The following is a 25,588-nucleotide window of genomic DNA, read 5'->3' on the forward strand; positions in this document are numbered from 1 at the left end:
ATATGAGATTAAAACTCAATTACAGAAAAAAAAACTTTAAAAACCACAAACACATGGAGGCTAAACAATATGCTACTAAATAACCAATGGATCACTGAAGAAATCAAAGAAGAAATCAAAAAATACCTGGAAACAAATGACAATGGAAATATGATGACCCAAAACCTATGTGATGCAGCAAAATCAGTTCTAAGAGGGAAGTTAATAGCAATACAACCCTACCTCAAGAAACGAGAGAAATCGCAAATAAACAATCTGACCTTACACCTAAAGCAATTAGAGAAAGAAGAACAAATGAAACTCAAACTTAGAAGGAAAGAAATCATAAAGATCAGAGCAGAAATAAATGAAATAGAGAGAAAGAAAATAGCAAAGATCAATGAAACTAAAAGCTAGTTCTTTGAGAATATAAACAAAATTGATAAAATTTTATCCAGACTCACCAAGAAAAAAGGGAGATAATTTAAATCAATAAAATTGGAAATAAAAAGGGAGAAGTTACTGGCACCACAGAAATACAAAGGATCATAACATACTACTACAAGCAACTATATGTCTATAAAATGGACAACCTGAAAGAAATGGACAAATTCTTAGAAAGGTAAAACCTTCCAAGACTGAACCAGGAAGAAATAGGAAGTATGAACAGACCAATCACAAGTAATGAAATTGAAACTGTGATTTAAAATATTCCAACAAACCAAAGTCCAGGACCAGATGGCTTCACAGGTGAATTCTATCAAACATTTAGAGAAGAAACATTTATCCTTCCCAAACTCTTCCAAAAATTGCAGAGGAAGGAACATTCCCCAGCTCATTCTATCAGGCCAATATTACCCTGATACCAAAACCAGACAAAGATATCAAAAAAAGGAAATTACAGGCCAGTATCACTGATGAACATAGATGCAAAAATCCTCAAAAAAATACAAGCAAACAGAATCCAACAACACATTAAAAGAATCATACACCCTGATCAAGTGGGATTTATCCCAGAGATGCAAGGATTCTTCAATATATGCAAAACAATCAATGTGATACACCATATTAACAAACTGATGAATAAAACCCATATGATCATCTCAATAGATTCAGAAAAAGCTTTTGACAAAATTCAACAACGATTTATGATAAAAACTCTCCAGAAAGTGAGCATAGAGGGAACCTATCTCAACATAATAAAGGCCATATGTGACAAACCCATAGCAAACATCATTCTCAATGGTGAAAAGCTGAAAGCATTTCCTCTAAGACCAAGAACAAGACAAGGATGTCCACTCTCACCATTATTATTCATCATAGTTTTGGAAGTCCTAGCCATGGAAATCAGAGAAGAAAAATAAATAGAAGGAATCCAAACTGGAAAAGAAGTAAAAATGTCACTGTTTGCAGATGACATGATACTATACATGGAAAATCCTAAAGATGCCACCAGAAAACTTCTAGAGCTAATCAATGAATTTGGTAAAGTTGCAGGTTACAAAATTGATACACAAAAATCTCTTGCATCCCTATACACTAACAATGAAAGATCAAAAAGAGAAATTAAGAAAACAATCCCATTTACCATTAGAGCAAAAAGAATAAAATACCTAGGAATAAACCTACCTAAGGAGACAAAAGACCTGTCCTCAGAAAACTATAAGATACTGATGAAAGAAATCAAAGATGGCACAAACAGATGGAGATATATAAGATATTCTTGGATTGGAAGAGTCAATATTGTTTGTTAAAATGACTATACTACTCAAAGCAATCTACAGATTCAGTGCAATTCCTTGTAAATTACCAAGGGCATTTTTCACAGAATTAGAACAAAAAAGTTTACAGTTTGTATGGAAACACAAAAGAGCACAAATAGCCAAAGCAATCTTGAGAAAGAAAAACAGATCTGGAGGAATCCAGCTCCCTGTCTTCAGACTATACTACAAAGCTACAGTAATCACGACAGTATGGTATTGGTGCAAAAACAGTAATATAGATCAAGGGAATAGGATATAAAGCCAAGAGATAAACCCATGAACCTATGGTCACCTAATCTATAACAAAGGAGGCAAGAAACAACAATGAAGCAAAGATAGTCTCTTCAATAAATGGTGCTGGGAAAACTGGACAGCTACATGTAAAAGAATGAAATTAGAACACTCCATAAGACCATACAGAAAAATAAACTCAAAATGGATTAAAGACCTGAATGAAAGGCTGGACACTATAAAAGTCTTAGAGGAAAACATAGGCAGAACACTCTTTGACATAAATTGCTGCATGACCTTTTTTCATCTACCTCTTAGAGTAATGAAAATAAAAAGAAAAATAAACAAATGGGATCTAATTTAACATAAAACTTTTGCATAGCAAAGGAAACTTAAAAAAAAAACAAACTGAAAAGACAACCCACAGAATGGGAGAAAATTTTTGCAAATGAAACAACTGACAAGAGATTAATCTCCAAAATATACAAACAGGTCATAGAGCTCAATAGCAAAAAAACAAATAACCCAAACAAAAAATGGGCAGAAGATCTAAATAGACATTTCTCTAAAGAAGACATACAAATGGCCAAAATGTACGTTAAAAAAGATGCTCAACATCAGCAATTATTAGAGAAATGCAAATCAAAACTATAATGAGGTATCAACTCACACCATTCAGAATGGCCATCATCAAAAAATCTACAAACAATAAATGCTGGAGAAGATGTGGAGAAAATATAAGCCTCCTACACTGTTGGTGGGAATGTAAATTGGTACAGCAACTATGAGAACAGTACGGAGATTCCTTAAAAAACTAAAAATAAAACTACCATATGACCCAGCAATCCCACTCCTGGGCATATGCCCAGAGAATACCATAATTCAAAAAGATACATGCACCCTAATATTCATTGAAGCAGTATTTACAATAGCCATGACATGGAAGCAACCTAAATGTCTTTCAAAAGAGGACTGGATAAAGAAGATGTGGTACATATATGCAATGGAATATTACTCAGCCATTAAAAATAATAAAATAATGTAGCAACATGGATAGACCTGGAGATTATCACACTAAGTGAAGTAAGTCAGAGAAAGACAAATATTATATTACATCACTTATATGCAGAATAAAAAATGATACAAATGAACTTATTTACAAAACAGGAACAGACTCACAGATTTAGAGAATGAATTTTTGGTTGTCAATGGGGAAAGGTAGCAGGGAGGGATATTTAAGGAGTTTGGGATTGACATGTACACACTGCTTTATTTAAAAAATAATAATAATAAATTATCAGAAGTAGTGTTCAAAGCATTACTAATAAAATGCTAAATGAACTTGCAAACTTGAACAGTTTAGAATTTCACTAGAAACTAGAAAATATTTTAAAAAACAGTCAGGACTGAAGAATATAATAACTGAAATTAAAAATTCACTAGAAAAAAATAACAGAAGACTAGGTGATACAGAAAAATGCATAAGTGATCTGCAAGGTAGAATAATGGATATCACCCAATCAGGACAGCAAAAAGAAAAACGATTTAAAAAATTATGGTAGTTTAAGGGACCTTTGAGACAATATCAAATGTTCTAACATTCACATTATAGGGATTCCAGAAGGGGAAAAGAGAGAGAAAGTGTCAAAAATGAATTTGATGAAATTGCAGCTGAAAACTTCCCAAATGTGAAGAAGGAAACAGATATCCAGGTGCAGAAAGCACAGAGAGTCCTAAACAAGATGAATGCAAAGAGACCCATACCAAGACATTTCATAATGAAAATGGCAAAAATTAAACACAAAGAGAGAATTCTAAATGCAGCAAGAGGGGGATTGATCAAGATGGAGGAGTAAGAGGACATCGAGCTCATCTTCCCCATGAACACAGCAAACATTCAACTATACATGGAACAAGTCACACAGAAAGCTAGCTGAAAACTGGCAGAAAGACTCGTATACAACCAAGGCTGTTAGAAAGATCCACATGTAATGTGGTAGGAAGGAAAGAAAAGTGATTGGGTCAGGATCTGTGCCCCTGGGAAGGGCCTCAGAAGGAAGGGGAGAATGCACAGGCAGACACCAGCCCTTGGAAATGAGCCATGAGAGCCACAGATTGGGCACCCAAGTCCTGGACTCCTGAGCGGGAGAGATGAGCTCACTTGGTTGGTTGGAGGAATGATTGGACTAACAGGAGGGCTGTGGGAAGCCTGGACTTCACTAGTGATAAGCACGTGTGTATGTTGGCTTGCCTCTGAGGCAGGATGGAGAGAAGACTGATCTACTGATTGCCAGATTTCCATGGCCTTCTCTGAATGCATCCCAGCCTGAGCCCAGCAAATGCTTTGGCCTGCTCACTTCTTGCCACAGTGCCACACTGGATCTAGGGTTGCCATGACCAGGAAGAAGACTTGCCTGTAGAATGCAGAGGATACTGATTCCCAGAGGAGAGCCTGGGTAGAGTGGTGGTAGATACTGTTAGTTCTTACTCAAGCAGTGCATCAGATGTAGCCCAAAACTCTGACAGTGGCCACTCTACCACAGCTCATGCCCTGTATATGCTGAGAATCCCCACAGGACTCCCACCTGCCCTGCATTATGATTCCAGAACTGGGTGGGTGCAGCAGAAGCTAGGGACTAAATCAGCTGTGAGGGACAAAGGGGACTTCCATCCAATGCTGTGTCTGAGCCAAGCAAGGAAAACAATTGTGGGTGCCTCCACAGGCAGTAAAATGGAGATAGCTTCATCCTCTGTCTGTAGCTGACATGAGCCTAGAGCTTGCACAGAGTCACATTGCTTCAGCACTCTGCCACTCTGGGGCAAGGACCCGAATCCTGGGAGAAAGGAAAACACACACTTAAACAGAGACAGCTCAGGCCTGACCCTCAGAGCTTCTGCTCCAGCAACATGGGATCAGACCCCACCTCTGATAGGGCCATGATGGCTACTGAGCAGAGGGGAAGTTCCACCTCACACCCAGCTCCATCTCTAGCTTCTCCATCTCCAGCCCCACCAAAGTGATAGCTGCCAGCACACCCTGGGGAAAGAAATGACTTGCATCCACATCAAATCCAGCTCTCCAAGCAAAGGCATTGGGCACACACATTCTGTACAGGGCACTCCCACATAAGAACACCCCTTCAAGAAAGTAATAGGTAACTGTTTCACCTAAATTAATAGAGACAGAGAAATTTAAGCAAAATGAAAAGGCAGAGGAACTGCTCTCAATGAAAAGAGCAAGAGAATATACCTGAAGAAAATGAATAATGAAACAGAAATAAACAATTTGACAAATAAAGAATTCAAAGCATTGGTAACAAAAATGTTAAGTAAATTAGGGAAGATTATAGATGAACACAGTAAAAATTTTAACAAGTAGAAAACATTTAAAAAGCCCCATTAAGAAATGAAGAATTAAATAAGTGAAATAAAATACACACTAGAAGGAATGAATAGCAAATTAAGTGATGCATAAGAACACATAAGTGATATGGAAGGTAGAATACTGGAAATCACCCAATCAGAACAGCAAAAAGAAAAACCAATTTAAAAATAAAAGCAGTATAAGATATCTGGGATAACATTAAGCGTACCAACGTTCACATTATAGGGGTCTCAGAAGAAGAGAGAGAGAAGGGGATTGAAGATGTATTTGAGTAAATTATGGCTGAAAACTTCCCAAACTTAAAGATGGAAACAGATATACAAGTACAGGAAGCACAGAGGGTACCAAACTAGATTAACCCAAACAGATCTACACCAAGATATACCATATTTTTACAAATAACAAAAGTTAAAGACACAATTATATAGGAATCAATAGAAAAACAAAGTCATATACAAGGGAACATCCATAAGACTATCAGCTAATTTCTCTGCAGAAACTTTGTAGGCAAGAAGGGAATGGTATAATATATTCAAAGGGTTGAAAGGGGAAAAAAACCCCTGCAACCTATGATACTCTACCCAGCAAGATTATCATTCAGAATCAGAGAGATAAAGAACTTCTCAGACAAGAAAAAACTAAAAGAGTTCATCAATACTAAACCTACCATAAAAGAAATGTTAAAGGGTCTTCTCTAAGTGGAAAAGAAGTAAGAATCTATTGTAAAGGGAAAATCCCACCAGGAAAGGCAAATATATAGTAAGGATTGAAGATCAACCAATTAAGTAAGCCAGTACAAAGATTAAAAAGACAACATATTATAAAAGCAACTATAACTACATAAACAGTTAAGAGATAAACATGAAGATGTAAAATATGATGTCAAAAAAAACAAAACATTGGGGAGGGAAGTAAAAAATGTGGATTTTTTAGAATGTGTTTGAACTTAAATGACTACGGGTTTAAAAGAGTAGATATAGTTATAGATCAACATATATGAACCCCATGCTAACCACAAATCGAAAACCTATGTAGAGACCCAAAAAATAAAAATAAGGGAATACAATAATACTACTTTAAAAAAAATCATCAAACCACAAGGGAAGAAAAACAGAAGAAGAAATGAACAGAGAAGAACTACAAAAACAATCAGAAAACAAGTAATAAGATGGGAATAAGTACATACCTATCAATAACTACTTCAGATGTCAATGGACTAAATGCTCCAATAAAAAAATATGGTGACTGAATACCAAAACAAGACCCATGTGTATGTTGCTTACAAGAGACTCACTTCAGAGTTAAACACACACACAGAAGGAAACTGAGGGGTTGGAAAAATATTTCATACAAATGAAATAAATATGAAAGTAGAGGTAACAATACTCAAAGACAAAATAGACTTTAAAACAAAGGCCATAACCAAAGACAAACAAAGGCATTATATACTGATAAAGGAATCGATACAAGAAGATGATATTTTGTTAACATATAAGAACCCAATATGGGAGCACCTAAATACATAAAACAAAATGACAATAATTCAATAATAGTAGGGAACTTTAACACTCCACTTATAGCAATTGACAGACCATTTGTACAGAAAATCAATAAGGTAACAGTGGTCTTAAATGACACAATAGTCCAGTTGGACTTAATAGATATCTATAGGACATTTGATCACAAAACAGCAAAATACACATTTTTTTCAAGTGCACATGGAACATTCTCCAGGATAGATCACATGTTAGGCCACAAAAGAAGCCTCAATAAATTTAAGAAGATAGAAATAATATCATGTACTTTTTCCCAACAACAATGGTATAAAACTAGAAATCAATTACAAGAAGAAAAATAGGAAAAGCACGAACACATGGAGACCAAACAACAGGCTTCTACAAAAACCAATGGTTCAATGAAGAAATCAAGGAGGAAATCAGAAAATACCTCCAGGTAGATGAAAATGGAAACACAAGTTTCCAAAATCTATGGGATGCAGCAAAAGCAGTTCTAAGAGGGAAGTTTTGTCAATACAGGCCTACCAGAAGAAACAAGAAAAATCTCAAAAAAACAATCTAAACTTCCATCTAAAAGAATTAGAAAAAGATGAACAAAGAAAGCCCAAAGTCAGCAGAAGAAAGGAAATCATAAAGATCAGCAAGGAAATAAATAACATGGAGATCAAACAAAAACAAAACAATAGAAATGGTCAATGAAACTAAGACCTAGTTTTTTTGAGAAGATAAACAAAATTGATCAATCTTTATGTAGCCTCATCAAAAAGAAAAGAGAGAGGATACAAATAAACAAAACAAATGAAAGAGGAGGAAATAACAATGAATTACACAGAGATAAAAAAATTAAAAGAGAAAACTATCAATAGTTATATGTCAACAAAATGGAAAACCTAGAAGAAATGGACAAATTTCTAGAAACATACAACCTTCCAAAACTGAACTAGAAAGCAATAGACAACCTAGTCAGAATGATCACTAGTAGTGAAATTAAATTTGTTACCAAAAAAACAAAAAAAAATTCCCAGCAAACAAAATTTCAAGGTCTGTTGAATTCAAAGGGAAATTCTACCAAACATTTAAAGAAGAGTTAGAGTTACCCTGGTGGTGCAGTGGTTAAGAATCTGCCTGCCAACATAGGGGGCATAGGTTTGAACCCTGGTCCGGGAAGATCCCACATGCCACAGAGCAACTAAGCCCATGCATCACAACTACTCAGCCTGCACTCTAGAGCCCGTGAGCCACAACTCCTAAGCCCATGTGCTGCAACTACTGAAGCCCATGTGCCTACAGCCCATGCTCTGCAACAAGAGAAGCCACTGCAATGAGAAGCCCGTGCACCACAATGAAGAGTAGCTCCTGCTCGCTGCAATTAGAGAAAACCCTCACGCAATCAATGAAGACCCAATGCAGCCAACAATAAAATAAGTAAAATAAATTTTTAAAAAATAAAGAGTTAATACCTATTCTTCTCAAACCATACAAAGAAATTATAGAGGATGGAGTATTCTCAAATTCATTATACGAGGCCACCATTACCCTGATACCAAAACCAGAAAAAGAAACTATAAAATCAAAACTATGCACCAATATCTCTGATGAATATATATGTAAAAATCCTGAACAAAATATTAGCAAAAGGAACCAACAGTACATAAAAAGGATCTATGGTTAAGTGGGACTTATTCCAGGGTTGCAAGAATGGTTCAATATTTGCAAATCAATCAAAACAGATTAACAAAAAGAAGAATAAAAATCATGAGATAATCTCAATAAGCACTGAAGAAGCATTTGACAAAATTCAGCATGTTTATAATAAAAACTCTCAAAAAGTGAGCATAGAGGGAATATACCTCACCATAATAAAGGCAAGCCTACAGTTAACATCATACTCAATGATGAAAAGATGAAAGTTTTTTCTCTAATACAGTGGTCCCCAACCTTTTTGGCACCAGGGACCAGTTTCATGGAAGACAACTTTTCCATGGACTGGGGTGGTGGAGATGGTTTCGGGATGATTCAAGTGCATTACATTTATTGTGCACTTTATTTCTATTATTATAACATTGTAATATATAATGAAATAATTATACAACTCACCATAATGCAGAATCAGTAGGAGCCCTGAGCTTGTTTTCACTTGCCACTCATTGATAGGGTTTTGATCTGAGTCTGCAAGCAATTGATTTATTATGGTCTCTGTGCAGTCAAACCATTCTGCTAATGATAATCTGTATTTGCAGCCACTCCCCAGCACTAGCATCATTTCCTCAGCTCTACCTCAGATCATCAGGCATTAGATTCTCATAAGGAGTGTGCAACCTAGATCCCTTGTATGCACAGTTCACAGTAGGGTTTGTGCTCCTATGAGACTCTAAGGCCACCACTGATATGACAGGAGAAGGAGCTCAGGCAGTAATGCAAGTGATGGGGAGCAGCTGTAAATACAGATGAAGTTTCACTCGCTTGCCCACTGCTCGCCTCCTGCTGTGCAGTTTGGTTCCTAACAGGCCACAGACCAGTACCAGTCATTGGCCCGGGGGTGGGGACCCCTGCTCTAATACAAAGAACAAGACTAGGATGCCCATTATTGCCACTTTTGCTCAACATAGTATTGGAAATTCATGTTAGAGAAGTTAAACAAGAAAAAGAAGTAAAAGGCATCCAAATTGGAAGGGAGGAAGTAAAACTGTCACTATTTGCAGATGACATAGAAAACCTGAGGTTTATAACAAAAAGCTATTAGAACTGATAAATGATTTCAGTAAAGTTACAGGATACAAGATTAATATACAGAAATCTGTAGATTTTCTATACACTAATAATGAACTAGAAGAAATAAATTAAGGAAACCATCCCATTTACAATCACATCAAAAAGAATAAAATACCTAGGAATAAACTTAACCAAGGAGATGAAAGACCTATACTCTAAAACTATAAAACATTGATAAAGAAATTTGAAAATAATACAAAAAATGGAAATATACTCCATGTTCTTGGATTTGAAGAATTAATATTGTTAAAATATCCATACCACCCAAAGCAATCTACAGATTTAATGTAATCCCTATCCAAATACCCATGACATTTTTCACTGATCTAGAACTAGTAATCCTAAAATTTATATGGAACCACAAAAGACCCTGAATAGCAAAAGCAATCATCAGAAAAAAAGAACAAAACTGAAAGTGTCATGCTCCCTGACTTTAGACTATACTACAAAGCTACAGTAATCCAAACAGATTGGTACTGGCACAAAAACAGACACATATATCAGTGGAACAGAACAGAGAGCCCAGAAATTAACCCATATACATATAGCCAATTAATCCATGACAAAGGGCACAAAAATGTACAATGAGGAAAAGACAGTCTCTTCAGTAAGTGGTGCTGGGAAAACTGGACAGCTACATATAAAAGAATGAAATAAAGCATTTTCTAACACCATATAAAAATAAAATCAAAATATATTAGAGACCTAAATTTAATATCATAAACCATAAAATGTCTAGAAGAAAGCATATGGGGGACACTCTTTGACATAATTTGTAGCAATATTTTTTTTGGATCTGTCTCCCCAGGCAAAGGAAACAAAACAAAAATAAATAGATGGGACCTAATTAAACTTAACAGCTTTTGCACAGCCAAGGAAACCATCTACAAAATGAAAAGGCAACCTACTGAATGGGAGAAAATATCTTCAAACAGTATGTCCAATAAGGTGTAAAATCATATATATATATATATATATATATATATATATATATCATGAAAACTTCATATAAAAAAAGAAGAACCTAATGAAAAAATGGGTAGAAGACCTGCAGACACATTTTTCTAAAGACATATACATGGCCAACAGGCACATGAAAAAAATGCTCAACATCACTAAACATCAGGGAAATGCAAATCAAAACCACAAAGAGGTATCACCTCACACCCTTCAGAATGGCTAATATCAAAATGTCTACAAATAACAAATGTTGGATAAAATGTGGAGAAAAAGAAACCCTAGTACACTTTTGGTGGGAATGTAAATTGGTGTAACCATTATGGAAAACAATATGGAGGTTTCTCAAAAAACATAAATAGAACTACCATATGATCCAAGCAATTCCACTTCTGGGTATATATCTGAAGAAAATGAAAATGCTAGTTTGAAAAGACTAGTATTTTCAACGTTGGAATAGCACCCCAACGTTCATAGCAGCATTATTTACAATAACCAAAATATGGAAGCAACCTAAGTGTCCATCAACAGAAGAATGGATAGAGAAGTATATATATATACTCAATGAAATATTACTAGGCATAAAAAAGAATGAAATTCTGCCATTTGCAGCAGCTTGGACGGCCCTAAAGAGTATTATGTTTAGTGAAATAAGTCAAACAGAGAAAGACATATTTTATGATATCACTTACATGTGGAATCTAAAAAATAATATAAATGAATGTATATGCAAAATAGAAATAGACTCACACGTGTAGAACACAAACTTGTGGTTACCAAAGCAGAAAGGGAAGCGGGGAAGGGGTAAATTAGGAGAATGAGATGAAGAGATATAAACTACTATTATAAAATAGATAAGCAACAAGGATATATTGTATAGCACAGGAAATTATAGCCATTATCTTGTAATAATTTATAATGGAGTATAATCTGCAAAAATACTAAATCACTATGCTTTATACCTGAGAATGATATAATATTGTAAATCAACTATACGTCAATAAAAAAAGATGTGGTACACACACACACACACACACACACACCACACCACACACACACACACACACACACACACACACACACACTGGAATATTACTCAGCCATAAAAAAATAAAATCTTGCCATTTGAAACAAAGTGGATGGACCTGGACAGTATTATGCTTAGTGAAATAAGTCAGACAAAGACAAGTATAAGTTTTCACTTACATGTAGAATCTAAAAGAAGAAAACAAATGAATAAATATAACAAAACAGAAAGAGAATCACAGATATAGAGAATAAACTAGTGGTTACCAACGGGAAGAGGAATGGTGGGTACAAATTTCAGTTCTGCAAGATAAATAAGTCCTAGAAGTCTAATGTACAACAATGTGACTGTAGTTAACAATATTGTATACTTGAAATTTGCTAAGAGGGTGTATCTTAGGTGTTCTCATGAGACACACACACACACACACACACACAAGGTAACTTTGTGAGGTGATGGACGGGTTAATCAGTTTGTTTGTGGTGAATATTTCAGAATGTATACATATCAAATCACCCATTTTTACATCTTGAATATGAACAATTTTAATTTTCAACTATAAAGTTGGAGGAGAAAAAGAATAAATTAAGACAAAAAGCCTAACTGTGTGGAAGTGAGACTGGAATTGAAAGGATACAAATAATAGCTCACATATATTGAGAGTTTACTATATGTCAGACAGTATTCTAAGTGTTTAAACTATTAATATTCCCAGATAAGGAAACTGAGGCAAAGAAAGGTGAAGTAACTTTCAGCTAATGAGTGATAGACTGGGATGTCAAATTCAGGCAGTGTAGTTTCACAGTGTATGCTCTTGGCTATTATGTTTACATCCTCAATAAATGAGCTATTTCAAGAAAGAAATAATAGAAGTTTAGAAACACATAACTGGGGGCACAGAGAATGTTAAGAATCAATCATTAATTTTGAGCCTGAGTGAATGGGTGATGCTGTTATTAAAAACTGGGGCTTAACTGTATGTTAAATGGAAATTGTTGTATCTGTACTTTCTGCTTTGCATGATTGTATGCTCAAAGGAGATGAAGGGCTGCATTGCATACTAGAGGTGGTATCCAGATAAGCTAGAGCCTCATGGCTCTCTGCTGAGAATATCTACCAGAGACAAGGATATCACTCTCTGGAACCCCTCGCAATGAACCCCAATCTTTAGAGTGCAATAAAGCAGGCATTTCTTCAGCTGTCTCAGTTCCAAAGAACCTGTGGGATACCAGTAATAGAAAAAAAGTATACCCAGGTTGCATACCAAGGTTGGGTTCTATACAAACTCTAATACAGTATATGTTTACAAGAAAAGAGGCCCCCTTCCTAGTCCAGGGTGTCCAAATCTCACTTCTGAGCTGGAGATGATTGGGGGTGAGAAGTCTTCAAGGAGAGGGTACAAACTGATGACTAAAAAGCTATTTCTGGCCCATAGGCAGGTTTCTTTGAATCTATGGTGTTATAAAATTTGTTTAATTACATGACAACATTCAAAATCTAGGATGTTTCACATAAAAATCATGATTCTTGGGTTTCCCCGGTGGCGCAGTGGTTGAGAGTCCGCCTGCCGATGCAGGGGATGAGGGTTCGTGCCCCGGTCCGGGAAGATCCCACATGTCACGGACCGGCTGGGCCCATGAGCCATGGCCGCTGACCCTGCGCGTCCGGAGCCTGTGCTCCACAATGGGAGAGACCACAACATTGAGAGGCCCACGTACCACAAAAAAAAAAAAAAATCAATCATGACTCGTTTTAATTTGGGAGATTTGGTAATACTTATTTGGAGTTGAGTGATAGTTCTCCTTCAGATGGGGCAATTTGCTCACTCCCTCAGCACCCCCCTCAGCCCCCAGGTCTGCTTTACTTATTCTTTCGAATGTCCACCTTTCATTTCTAATGAGAACAAAGATATGTTATAGGTTGGTAAATGATGCTGAGCTCCAAAAGCCTGCTTTAATTTCACTGTACTTTTCAATACTCAATAAAACTTGTAGGGCTCTGGTAGCAAGGGAGGGAGTCTTATCTGCCTTAATCTTCTTATAAATGTTATGACTTCCCAATTAGAAAGACCTACAGGTGCTCAATGGGAATGATAACTATTCAGAAGACACCAGGTTTAGTGTTTTCTTAGGCTGGTTTCATGAAAGCTACCGTAGAGTAGAAACAAGACATAGGGGTAAAAGCCATGAATGGAACCTGTGCCCATGAGTATAACTAGATCAACCTTTGTTTCAAGACTTTCTTCTCTTCCTGTCTCTCAGAGACTGTGTGTGTGTGTGTGTGTGTGTGTGTGTGTGTGTGTGTGTGTGTGTGTTGGGGGTAGAGTGGAGGTGGGCAGACCTGTATGGATTCTTCGGTGGGCTTTCAGGTGAGAGCTTTTTGTGTACACTTTGCTGCATCCTGCAAAGTCACACTGGTGAATCCGTCTTCTCTTCAAGTCAAGGGACTCTTCTCCCTGCATTTGGCTCATTGCTGCTGGCCTGAGCAAAGAAAGAGAGATAAGGCCAAATAGTGATTTTAAAGTGGAGGCTAAATAAATGGACTTACATATAATGGGATCACCTCATACATGCATTTAATTTATGCAAATTTAATACCAGCCCCCCCCAGTAATTGAAATAGCTCAAGCAATTCCCTCAACTAAGCCATTCTGCTCAGTAAATGCAGGTCCCAGAAGGTGGTAATGTTTCTTTGTGTGGTTTCTGTTCCCAAGCAATATGAGCATTTCACTTCAATAAGCTTCATTCTTAGGTTTAAAGAAATGTATTTTTCATCCAACATGGTTGCTAAAAGACAAGCCAATGATAAGGTTGCTTTAAACTTACAGAGACAAACAGAATGCAACTGTACTTTATAGGAAATTTGTATATTTTCCAAGGGTAAAAATTGATGATCTACAATTAAAACATTACTGTGTCATAACATCCATGTCCATGCACATGTGTGCATACAAGCTCATACCTTCGCTGAAAAGGCAGTTTACTTATATTTTGTTGTCCTCGAATTCTTACTATTGTGTCTGAGAATTTGTTCCACTTTTACCACAGACATACACATATATACACAGAGACAGACCTGAAGTAAAGATAAAAGTACTTACTCTTGTACCTGAATACCCTGTAAGGCTGAGGATCCACTCTCAATTGCACTCTCCTCACTGTCACTTGGGATCTCCAATGGAGACATGGAGGTGGGGTCAACTTTAACTAAAAGCAAAGAAAAGGAGCAGTGTGGGCTACAAATATATGAACCTCTAATCATTTTCAGGATTCCCAGTTTGGCCCACAATGAAAAGTAGCAGCAAGATAGAGAAATAAAGAAAAAGCAAAGATGGAAGAAGTATATTTGTATGGAAGGAAAAGAAGAGCATTTAAAATTTTAGCAGAGCGGGATAAAGAAATTTCTTTGAGGGAAGGGTAGTGTGGAGCATTGTCACTAGAATGAGCTTCTCTAGGATAGTGAGCAAGATAAGATAGTGGGTTTCCCTAGGATAAGGTCTGGGTACGATTCAACTCCCTATCTCGAGGACCCAAGACAGTGTCTGTTGAAAAGTCAGGTTCAATTTGTATTTGTTGAATCAAACTCTAAATAGTTCCCTGGCTGTCCTCAGATCAATGCCTAGGCTCATGCTAGAGGTGAGAACATCCCCTTTGGTTTTTGTGTTCCTTAATGGAAACGAGTCATTGAGATGAGACACATAATGCATGTCTAGCAGGTGCTTGATACATGTTAATGTCCTTCCCTTCCACCTATGTTGGCAGAAGCCCTTAAATCTTTATTGACAACCAATGGTGTTTCTGACGCCTAACAAAACTCAGTTACATGGTCAGACATCTAGATCTAGTGAAAGCTTCAAAATTTCTATATAGAAGAAACTTAAGCGTGGCAATAAAGTTGGGGACGGGGAGTATTTGGCTAGAGCAGTCACCTCCATACATTGTGTATCATTCACTAAAACGTTTTAAGCATATATCTGTGTCTGTGTCTCTGCATGCGTATGTGTGTGTTTATGATATAAATGTACTAGCATCCTAAAATTTTGTGTACATTATGAAAAATAAACAAAATATCATGTAAAGGGTGAGACAATACAAATAGAAGTTTTGATGCTTTCTTTTTGTGCTCCAAATACTTTGTGCAATACCCCCTTTGCCCCCCACCAAGGTGTAAGCATACCATTTGGAGACCACTGTGCTAATGGTCTTAGCTTGAAACTACGTTGAACACTTTACAATTTATTCCATTTATTTAAAATGGTTCTGATTTGACTTCCCTGGTGGCGCAGTGGTTGAGAGTCCGCCTGCTGATGCAGGGGACGCGGGTTCATGCCATGGTCTGGGAAGATCCCACATGCCGCAGAGCGGCTGGGCCCGTGAGCCATGGCCGCTGAGCCTGCGCGTCCGGAGTCTGTGTTCTGCAATGGGAGAGGCCACAACAGTGAGGCCCGCATACCGCAAAAAAAACAAAAAACAAAAAACAAAATAAAATGGTTCTGATGGACTGATGGATATTATGATGGGGGGGAATTCAAAGCCCATCAAACCATCCCTTGGTGTTACCACTGCCTTGATATCAGTAAATTCTCACACAAAGAATTTTATTTTCCCATCTCCTGTTTTGTTTGGCTCTCTCCCTATATGAAAATTTATAATTGTATTTTAAATAAACCCCTCAGGGGATCTCAAAAGCAAGATTGTTATGAATACTTATCATTACCACAACTAACCACTAATCAATAACGGCATTTTTATTCAAAAGAACACAGCGGAGTCTCAGCAACTTGATGCTTAGTACGTCATTCTCCTACATTTAGTGATGGAAAGATCACAAGGCATTGAATTTCAAAGGTAGAAAACTCTTAGAAAGTTTTTTTTTTACACTGAGCTGAAATCTGGTTCCTAGTCATTTCCACCCGCATATCTGCCCTTTGGTCTTTTTAATTCATGCTAAACATTTATCATCTCCTTTCTGACATGGGTTTTAGTCCTCTCACCATCTTAATCTTTCTCCTCTGATTATACTCCAATTTCCCAACATCCTTCCTAAAGCTGAACATCCAAAACTGCTTGTAATTCTACAGATGTGGTGAAGGTAAATATCTTGAACCACTTCAAGAAGCCATATAATTTTCTTCCAACATTCTCCATTACAAACTAGATATGTCTCTAGGAGGGGAACTGGGTGGCTGGGGGATAGTGGTGAAAGGGAGATAAACATACCTTTCTGAATTCTGAACTTATTTTAAAAATAAATAAAAGGTAAGATTACAGCATATGAACTCTCTCCTGGAAAAAGTTTCAAGTTTGTTCATCACATAATTTTTTACAAGACAACTATTATCTACCACTGTCCTCTCTGGAGATGTACAAAGAAAAATAAGATGGAGTCTTGTCCTCGAGAAATTTACAATTCAATTGGGAAGAATGCCCATACACTTGTGATACAAGCATGTAAAAAATAACGTGGAAGGTGATAGATGCTAAATGAGGTGGAACATAGGAAAGATGGCAAAATTTCAAAGAAGACTATTTTACCTGTAGGGAAGAGAAAAGGTACAGTGCTGGGAGAGGCTGGGAGGTAAGGCTGGCTATGTATGTAGGGCTAGAAACATTCTCAACTTTTCTACAAAGCATTCTTAATGGCATAGAAGACTAAACACATCCTCCTGGAAAGTCCCAGTGTAGTTGCTTTAGTAGCTTAAAACTATTTTTGAAGGTCATGTTTTAAAATATTATTCAAATATTATATTTTCTCTTTAATAAAATCATATTTTAAAAATATAAAATGTTTTAAATTACTTACTGTCAAATAATATAGAGGTTCCAGAAAGATACATAGTATTTCACTCAAAGATATGTATACCCCAGTTTGAGAAACATGGGCTAAATGAAAAATATTCTTTGTACATTTGTAAGCGCTGAAGAGACATGATAAAAACAGTATTTATGAAAAATTGCTCTTAAAGCTGTATGCAAGAATAATTGGAAAAGAAATACGAGATACAATATTCAAAAAGGGAATAGATGAAGGAAGGTAAAGTCTAGCAAAGGGGCAGATTGATGCTCACCTGATCCAGCATTTTTGCCATCTCCTCCAATGAGTGGGACTGTAATGGCTGCAGGGCTCCCATCTGCAGGCAAAGTAGTATACACCATGGGCAGTGACTGCACCATCACTGGGATGGCCTTCAGGCTACCCATCTTATTTGGCAGATTGACTGAGGGGATGCTGTGAATCACATGTAAGATCTGCTGACCACCAGTGCCCTGAGAGGAGGCCAGGATAGAGCCTGGGGTCAGAACAGTAGGGATGTTTGCTGAAGTGCCTGTGTCTGATGTTGAAGTGGATACTACAAGTGTCTGGGAAGCAGACTGTGGCTTGGGAGGACGTATTGGAGCTTGCAGCATACTGGCAGGCTGAAGAGGAGACTTTGGCTTGTGAAAGGAGAGGTCAACTGGTTCCACCTGGGGCAGGTTGAAATCATTAGCCAGAAGTTCTTCTGGGGGCTCAATCTTGATGTCATTTAACAGTGTTGGGTTCTCCATGGGGTTGGCATCCAGGAGTGGTGGAGATGTCATATTACCTCTGTCTGCTGCCTTAAGGGAATCTCTAATTTTAACAGGGCCAGTGACCTAAAATAAATACATAAACAAATGAGAGGTGCAAACAGTGAGTGTTAGTACCCTGAAGAAGAGAGATGTGAGCAATGAAAGAAAGAAATCTCTATTCTGTTGTCATGGACAGAATATACAGGGAATTGAGAAAAATTAGGCAAGAGGAAAAAGTAAAACAAGAGTAAAGAGGAAAAAAGAGGGAAACTTTATTGAGTACCAGCATCAGGTACTGTATAAGGCAATTAATACAAATTATTTCATTTAAACTTTACAATAATTCTGCAAGATTAATTAGAATCAACACACCTGAGTATCCACTATTAGTACTGTGTCAAGCCCAGTGAGGGCACAAATGAATAAGGTATAGCCACGAAGTACATACTAACATACCAACTACAATGATAGAATAATATGAGTAGCTTATAAGTCATACCATAATAAGTGATGCAGTAGATATGCAAGCAAGGTATTTTAGAAAAAGAAAAAGGAATGATTCATTCTGTCTAGAAGATCAGGGAAGGTTTCAAGGAGGAAGTGATATTTCAGATGAGTCTTAGAGAATTAATAGAAGTTCTGTAAGAAGAGAAAGGGTAAAAAAAAAATTTCCATCTACAGAGACATACCAACAGACAATATGCTTAGGTAGTAATGATGCAGTACAGTCAGTTTTATTAAATGCAAAATATATCTGTGCAACTTTTAAATTTAAAAATACCAATTAAGGGACTTCCCTGGTGGTCCAGTGGTTAAGACTCTGTGCTTCCAATGCAGGGGGCACAGGTTTGATTCCTGGTCGGGGAACTAAGATCCCACATGCAGCATGGCCAAAAAATAAATACTAATTAAATGATCACTTTATAGGTAATATATAAAATAACATAAAACCTCAACCTAATAACAATTTTTCTGAGTTGAATGAATTCAAAGATCAAGGATATCCCCAAATAAAAAATGGGTAGACGGGAACAATCACCAACAGGAAGACATTGGAACTCACCAAAAAAGATATCCCACATCCAAAGACAAAGGAGAAGTCCCAGTGAGACAGTAGGAGGGGCACAATCACAATAAAATCAAATCCAATAGTTGCTTGATGGGTGACTAACAAACCAGAGAACATTTATACCACAGAAGTCCACCCACTGGAATGGAGGTTCTGAGCCCATGTCAGGCTTCCCAACCTGGGGGTCTGGCAAGAGGAGGAGGACTTCCTAGAGAATCAGACTTTGAAGGCTAGTGGGATTTGATTGCAGAACTTTGACAGGACTGGGGGAAAGAGAGACTCCACTCTTGGAGGGAACACACAGGGTGGTGTGTGCATTGTGACCCAAAAAAGGGAGCAGTGATGCCATGGGAGAGAGAACCAGACCTGCCTGCTAGTGCTAGAGGCAGGGGGTGGCTGTGTCTCACCATGAGGACAAGGACACTGGCAGCAGAAGTTCTGGGAAATACTCCTTGGTGTGAGCCCTCACAGGGTCCGCCATTAGCCCCAACAAAGAGTCCGGGTAGGCTCCAGTGTTTGGTTGCCTCAGGCCAAACAACCAACAGGGAGGGAATCTAGCCCCACCCATCATCAGACAAGTACAATAACGTTTTATTGAGCTCTGCCTACCAGAGCAACAGCCAGCTCTACCCACCACCAGTCCCTTCCATCAGGAAATTTGCACAAGCCTCTTAGATAGCCTCACCCACCAGAGAGCAGACAGTGGAAGCAAAAAGAACTACAGTTCTACAGCCCATGGAACAAAACCCACATTCACAGAAAGATAGACAAAATGAAAAGGCAGAGGACTATGTACCAGATGAAGAAACAATATAAAACCCCAGAAAAACAACTCAATGAAGTAGAGATAGGCAACCTTCCAGAAAAAGAATTCAGAATAATGATAGAGAAGATGATCCAGGACTGTGGAAAAAGAATGGAGGCAAAGATAGACAAGATGCAAGAAATGTTTAACAAAGAACTAGAAGAATTAAAGAACAAACAGAGATGAAAAATGCAATAACTGAAATGAAAAATACACTAGAAGGAATCAATAGCAGGATAACTGAGGCAGAAGAACGGATAATTGATGTGGAAGAGAGAATGGTGGAATTCACTGCTGAGGAACAGAATAAAGAAAAAAGAATGAAAATAAATGAAGACAGCCTAAGAGACCTCTGGGACAATATAAAATGCAACAACATTTGCATTATAAGGATCCCAGAAGGAGAAGAGACAGAGAAGGAACTGAGAAAATATTTGAAGAGATTATAGTCAAAAAGTTCCCTAATGTGGGAAGGAAATAGGCACACAAGTCCAGGAAGTGCACAGAGTCCCATACAGGATAAACCCAAGGAGAAACAAGCTGAGACACATAGTAATCAAATTGGCAAAAATTAAAGACAAAGAAAAATTATTGAAAGCAAAAAGGGAAAAATGACAAATAACATACAAGGGAACTCCCATAAGGTTAACATACAAGGGAATTCCCATAAGGTTAGCAGCTGATTTCTCAGAGGAAACTCTCCAAGCCAGAGGGAATGGCATGACATATTTAAAGTGATGAAAGGGAAGAAAGTACAACCAAGATTACTCTACCTGGCAAGGACCTCATTCAGATTTGATGGAGAAATCAAAAGCTTTACAGACAAGCAAAAACTAAGAGAATTCAGCACCACCAAACTATCTCTACAGCAAATGTTAAAGGAACTTCTCTAAGTGGGAAAGACAAGAGAAGAAAAGGATCTATAAAAACAAACCCAAAACAATTAAGAAAATGGTAATAGGAACATACATATCAATAATTACCTTAAACGTGAATGGATTAAATGCTCCAACCAAAAGACACAGGCTCATTGAATGGTTACAAAAGCAAGACCCATATATATACTGTCTACCAGAGACCCACTTCAGACCGAGCGACACATACAGACTGAAAGTGAGGGAATGGAAAAAGATATTCCATGTAAATATCAACAGAAACCTGGAAGCAATTCTCATATCAGACAAAATAGACTTTAAAATAAAGAATGTTACAAGAGAAAAAGAAGGACACTACATAATCATCAAGGGAGCAATCCAAGAAAATATAACAAATATAAATATATATGCACCCAATATAGGAGCACATCAATACGTAAGGCAACTGCTAACAGCTATAAAAGAGGAAATCAACAATAACACAATAATAATGGGTGACTTTAACACCTAACTAACACCAATGGACAGATCACCCAAACAGAAAATTAATAAGGAAACATGAGATTTAAATGACACATAGACCCACTAGATTTAGTTGATATTAATAGGACATTCCATCCAAAAACAGCAGATTACATTTTCTTCTCAAGTGCACACAGAACATTCTCCAGGATATATCACATCTTGGGTTACAAATGAAACCACAGTAAATTTAAGAAAATTGAAATCATATCAAGCATCTGTTCTAACCACAACGCTATGAGATTAGAAATCAGTTACAGGGGAAAAAACCATAAAAAACACAAACACATGGAGTCTAAACAATATGTTACTAAATAACCAAGAGATCACTGAATAAATCAAAGAGGAAATCAAAAAATACCTAGAGACAACTGGCAACACAAGCACGATGATCCAAAACCTATGGGATGCAGAAAAAACAGTTCTAAGAGGGAAGATTATAGCAATACAAGCCTACCTCAAGAAACAAGAAAAATCTCAAATAAACAACCTAAACTTAAACCTAAAGGAACTAGAGAAAGAAGAACAAACAAAACCCAAAGTTAGCAGAAGGAAAGAAATCATAAGGATCAGAGAGAAATAAATGAAATAGAAACAAAGAAAACAATATTAAAGATCAATAAAACTAAAAGCTGGTTCTTTGAGAAGATAAACCAATTGATAAACCATTAGTCAGACTCATCAAGAAAAAGAGGAAGAGGCTTTAAATCAATAAAATTAGAAATGAAAATAGGAGAAGTTACAACAGACACCACAGAGATACAAAGCATCCTAAGAGACTACTACAAGTAAATCTATGCTAATAAAATGGACAACCAGGAAGAAATGGACAAATTCTTAGAAAGGTATAACCTTCCAAGACTGAACCAGGAAGAAATAGAAAATATGAATAGACCAATGACAAGTAATGAAATTGAACCTGTGATTAAAAATCTTCCAAAATATAAAACTCCAGGACCAGATGGCTTCACAGGTGAATTCTATCAAACACTTAGAGGAGGCCTAACACCCTTCCTTCTCAAACTCATCCAAAAAATTGCAGAGGAAGGAAAACTCCCAAACTGATTCTATGAAGCCACCATCACCCTGATACCAAAACCAGACAAAGATACTACAAAAAAAGAAAATTACAGACCAATATCACTGATGAATGTATATGCAAATATCCTCAACAAAATACTAGTAAACAGAATCCAACAGCACATTAAAAGGATGATACACCATGATCAAGTGAGATTTATCCCTGGTATGCAAGGATTCTTCAATATACACAAATCAATCAATGTGATACACCATATTAACAAACTGAAGAAGAAAAACCATATGATTATCTCAATAGATGCAGAAAAAGCTTTTGACAAAATTCAACACCCATTTATGGTAAAAACTCTCCAGAAAGTGGGCATAGAGGGAAATTACCTCTACAAATAAAGGCCATATACAACAAACCCACAGCAAAGTTCATTCTCAATGGTGAAAACCTGAAAGCATTTCCCCTAAGCTCAGGAATAAGACAAGGATGTCCACTCTCACCACTATTATTCAACATAGTTTTGGAAGTCCTAGCCATGGCAATCAGAGAAGAAAAAGAAATACAAATTGGAAAAGAAGAAGTAAAACTGTCACTCTTTGCAGATGACATACTATACATACAGAATCCTAAAGATGCCACCAGAAAACTAATAGAAGTAATCAATGAATTTGGTAAAGTTTCAGGATACAAAATTAATGAACAGAAGTCTCTTGCATTGCTATACATTAATGGTGAAAAATCTGAAAGAGAAATTAAGGAAACACTCCCATTTACCATTGCAACAAAAAGAATAAAATACCTAAGAATAAACCTACCTAGGAAGAAAAAAGACCTGCATGCAGAAAATTATGACACTGATGAAAGAAATTAAAGATGATACAAAGAGATGGAGTGATATACAATGTTCTTGGATTGGAAGAATCAATATTGTGAAAATGATTATACTACCCACAGCAATCTATAGATTCCATGCAATCCCTATCAAATTACCAATGGCATTTTTTACAGAATTAGAACAAAAAAAACTTAAAATATTTATGGAGACACAATAGACCCCAAATAGCCAAAGAAGTCTTGAGGGAAAAAAAACGGAGCTGGAGGAATCAGACTCCCTGACTTCGGACTATACTACAAAGCTACAGTAATCAAGACAATATGGTACTGGCAAAAAACCAGAAACATAGATCAATGGAACAGGATAGAAAGCCCAGAGATAAACCCATGCACCTATAGTCAACTAATCTATGACAAAGGAGTTAAAGATACACAATGGAGAAAAGACAGTCTCTTCAATAAGTGATGCTAGGAAAACTGTACAGCTACATGTAAAAGAATGAAATTAGAACACTCCCTAACACCATACACAAAAATTAACTCAAAATGGATTACAGACCTAAATGTAAGACCGGACACTATAAAACTCTTAGAGAAAAACACAGGAAAAAAAGTCTTTGACATAAATCACAGCAAGATCTTTTTTGATCTATGTCCTAGAGTAATGGAAATAAAACCAAACATAAACAGATGGGACCTAATGAAACTTAAAATCTGTTGCAAAGCAAAGGAAACTACAAACAAGATGAAAAGACAACCCTCAGAATGGGAGAAAATATTTACCAATGAATCAACAGAAAAAGGATTAACCTCCAAAATATATGAACAGCTCATGCAGCTCAATATTAAGAAAAACAGAGAACCCAATCCAAAAATGGGCAGAATACCTAAATAGACATTTCTCCAAAGAAGACATACAGATGGCCAAGAAGCACATGACAAGCTGCTCAACATCACTAATTATTAGAGAAATGCAAATCAAAACTACAATGAGGTATCACCTCACACCAGTTAGAATGGGCATCATGAGAAAATCTACAAACAACAAATGCTGGAGAGGGTGTGGAGAAAAGGGAACCCTCTTGCACTGTTGGTAGGAATGTAAATTGATACAGCCACTATGGAGAACAGTATGGAGGTTCCTTAAAAAACTAAAAATAGAATTACCATATCACCCAGCAATCCCAGTACTGGACATATACCCTGAGAAAACCATAATTCAAAAACACACATGAACCCCAATGTTCATTGCAGCACTATTTACAATAGGCAGGTCATGGAAGCAACCTAAATGCCCATCGACAGATGAATGGATAAAGAAGTTGTGGTACATATATACAATGGAATATTACTCAGCCATATAAAGGAAAGAAATTGGGTCATTTGTAGAGATATGGATGAATCTAGAGACTGTCATACAGAGTGAAGTAAGTCAGAAAGAGCAAAACAGATATCGTATATTAACACATATATGTGGAACCTAGAAAAAATGGTACAGATGAACCGTGTTCCAGGGCAGAAATTGAGACACAGATGTAGAGGACAAATGTATGGACACCAAGGGGGGAAATCGGCGGGTGGGGTGGTGGTGCTGTGATGAATTGGGAGATTGGGATTGACATGTATTCACTGATGTGTATGAAATGGATAACTAATAAGAACCTGCTGTGTAAAAAAATAAATAAAATAAAATTTAAAAATTAAAAAAAATTGGGTAGAAGACGAATAGACATTGTCCAAAGAAGACATACAGATGGCCAACAAGCATATGAAAAGATGTTCAACATTGTTAATTTTCAGAGAAATGCAGATCAAAACAACAAAGAGATATCACCTCACACCTGTCAGAATGGCTATCATCAAAAAGTCTACAAATAACAAATGTTGGAGAGGATGTGGAGTAAAAGGAACCCTTCTGCACTGTTGGGAATATCAACTGGTGTAGCCACTATGGAAAACAGTATGGAGATTCCTCAAAAAGTTAAAAATACAACTATCATATGCTCCAGCAATTCCACTCCTGGATATGCATCAGGAAAAACAACAACAACAACTAAAAAAACACTAATTCAAAAAGATACATGCACCCCAATGTTCACAGCAGCACTATTCATAACAGTCAAATATGGAAGCAACCCATGTGCATCAATAGACGAATAGATAAAGAAGATGTGGTATACATATACATATATATATATATATACACACATACATACACACACATATACACACAATGGAATATTACTCAGCCATAAAAAATGAAATTCTGCC

General features: G+C 36.8%; 1 protein-coding gene across 4 annotated transcripts in view; it reads right to left on the bottom strand.

The window, feature by feature from the left end:
- KLF8 (KLF transcription factor 8) overlaps nt 1-25,588 on the bottom strand; it is a 369,048-nt gene that overhangs the window by 17,619 nt on the left and 325,841 nt on the right. For all 4 annotated transcript variants that reach the window (XM_067722391.1, XM_067722393.1, XM_067722392.1 and 1 more), the window contains 3 exons: nt 17,699-18,263; nt 14,732-14,837; nt 13,972-14,111 (listed from right to left, as the gene is read on the bottom strand). In XM_067722391.1, the coding sequence (XP_067578492.1) occupies nt 13,972-14,111; nt 14,732-14,837; nt 17,699-18,263 (811 nt within the window). The remainder of the gene's footprint in view (nt 1-13,971; nt 14,112-14,731; nt 14,838-17,698; nt 18,264-25,588) is intronic.

The sequence above is a fragment of the Pseudorca crassidens genome, chromosome X (genome assembly GCF_039906515.1).
Source record: "Pseudorca crassidens isolate mPseCra1 chromosome X, mPseCra1.hap1, whole genome shotgun sequence".
In the NCBI taxonomy this organism is placed as follows: Eukaryota; Metazoa; Chordata; class Mammalia; order Artiodactyla; family Delphinidae; genus Pseudorca; species Pseudorca crassidens.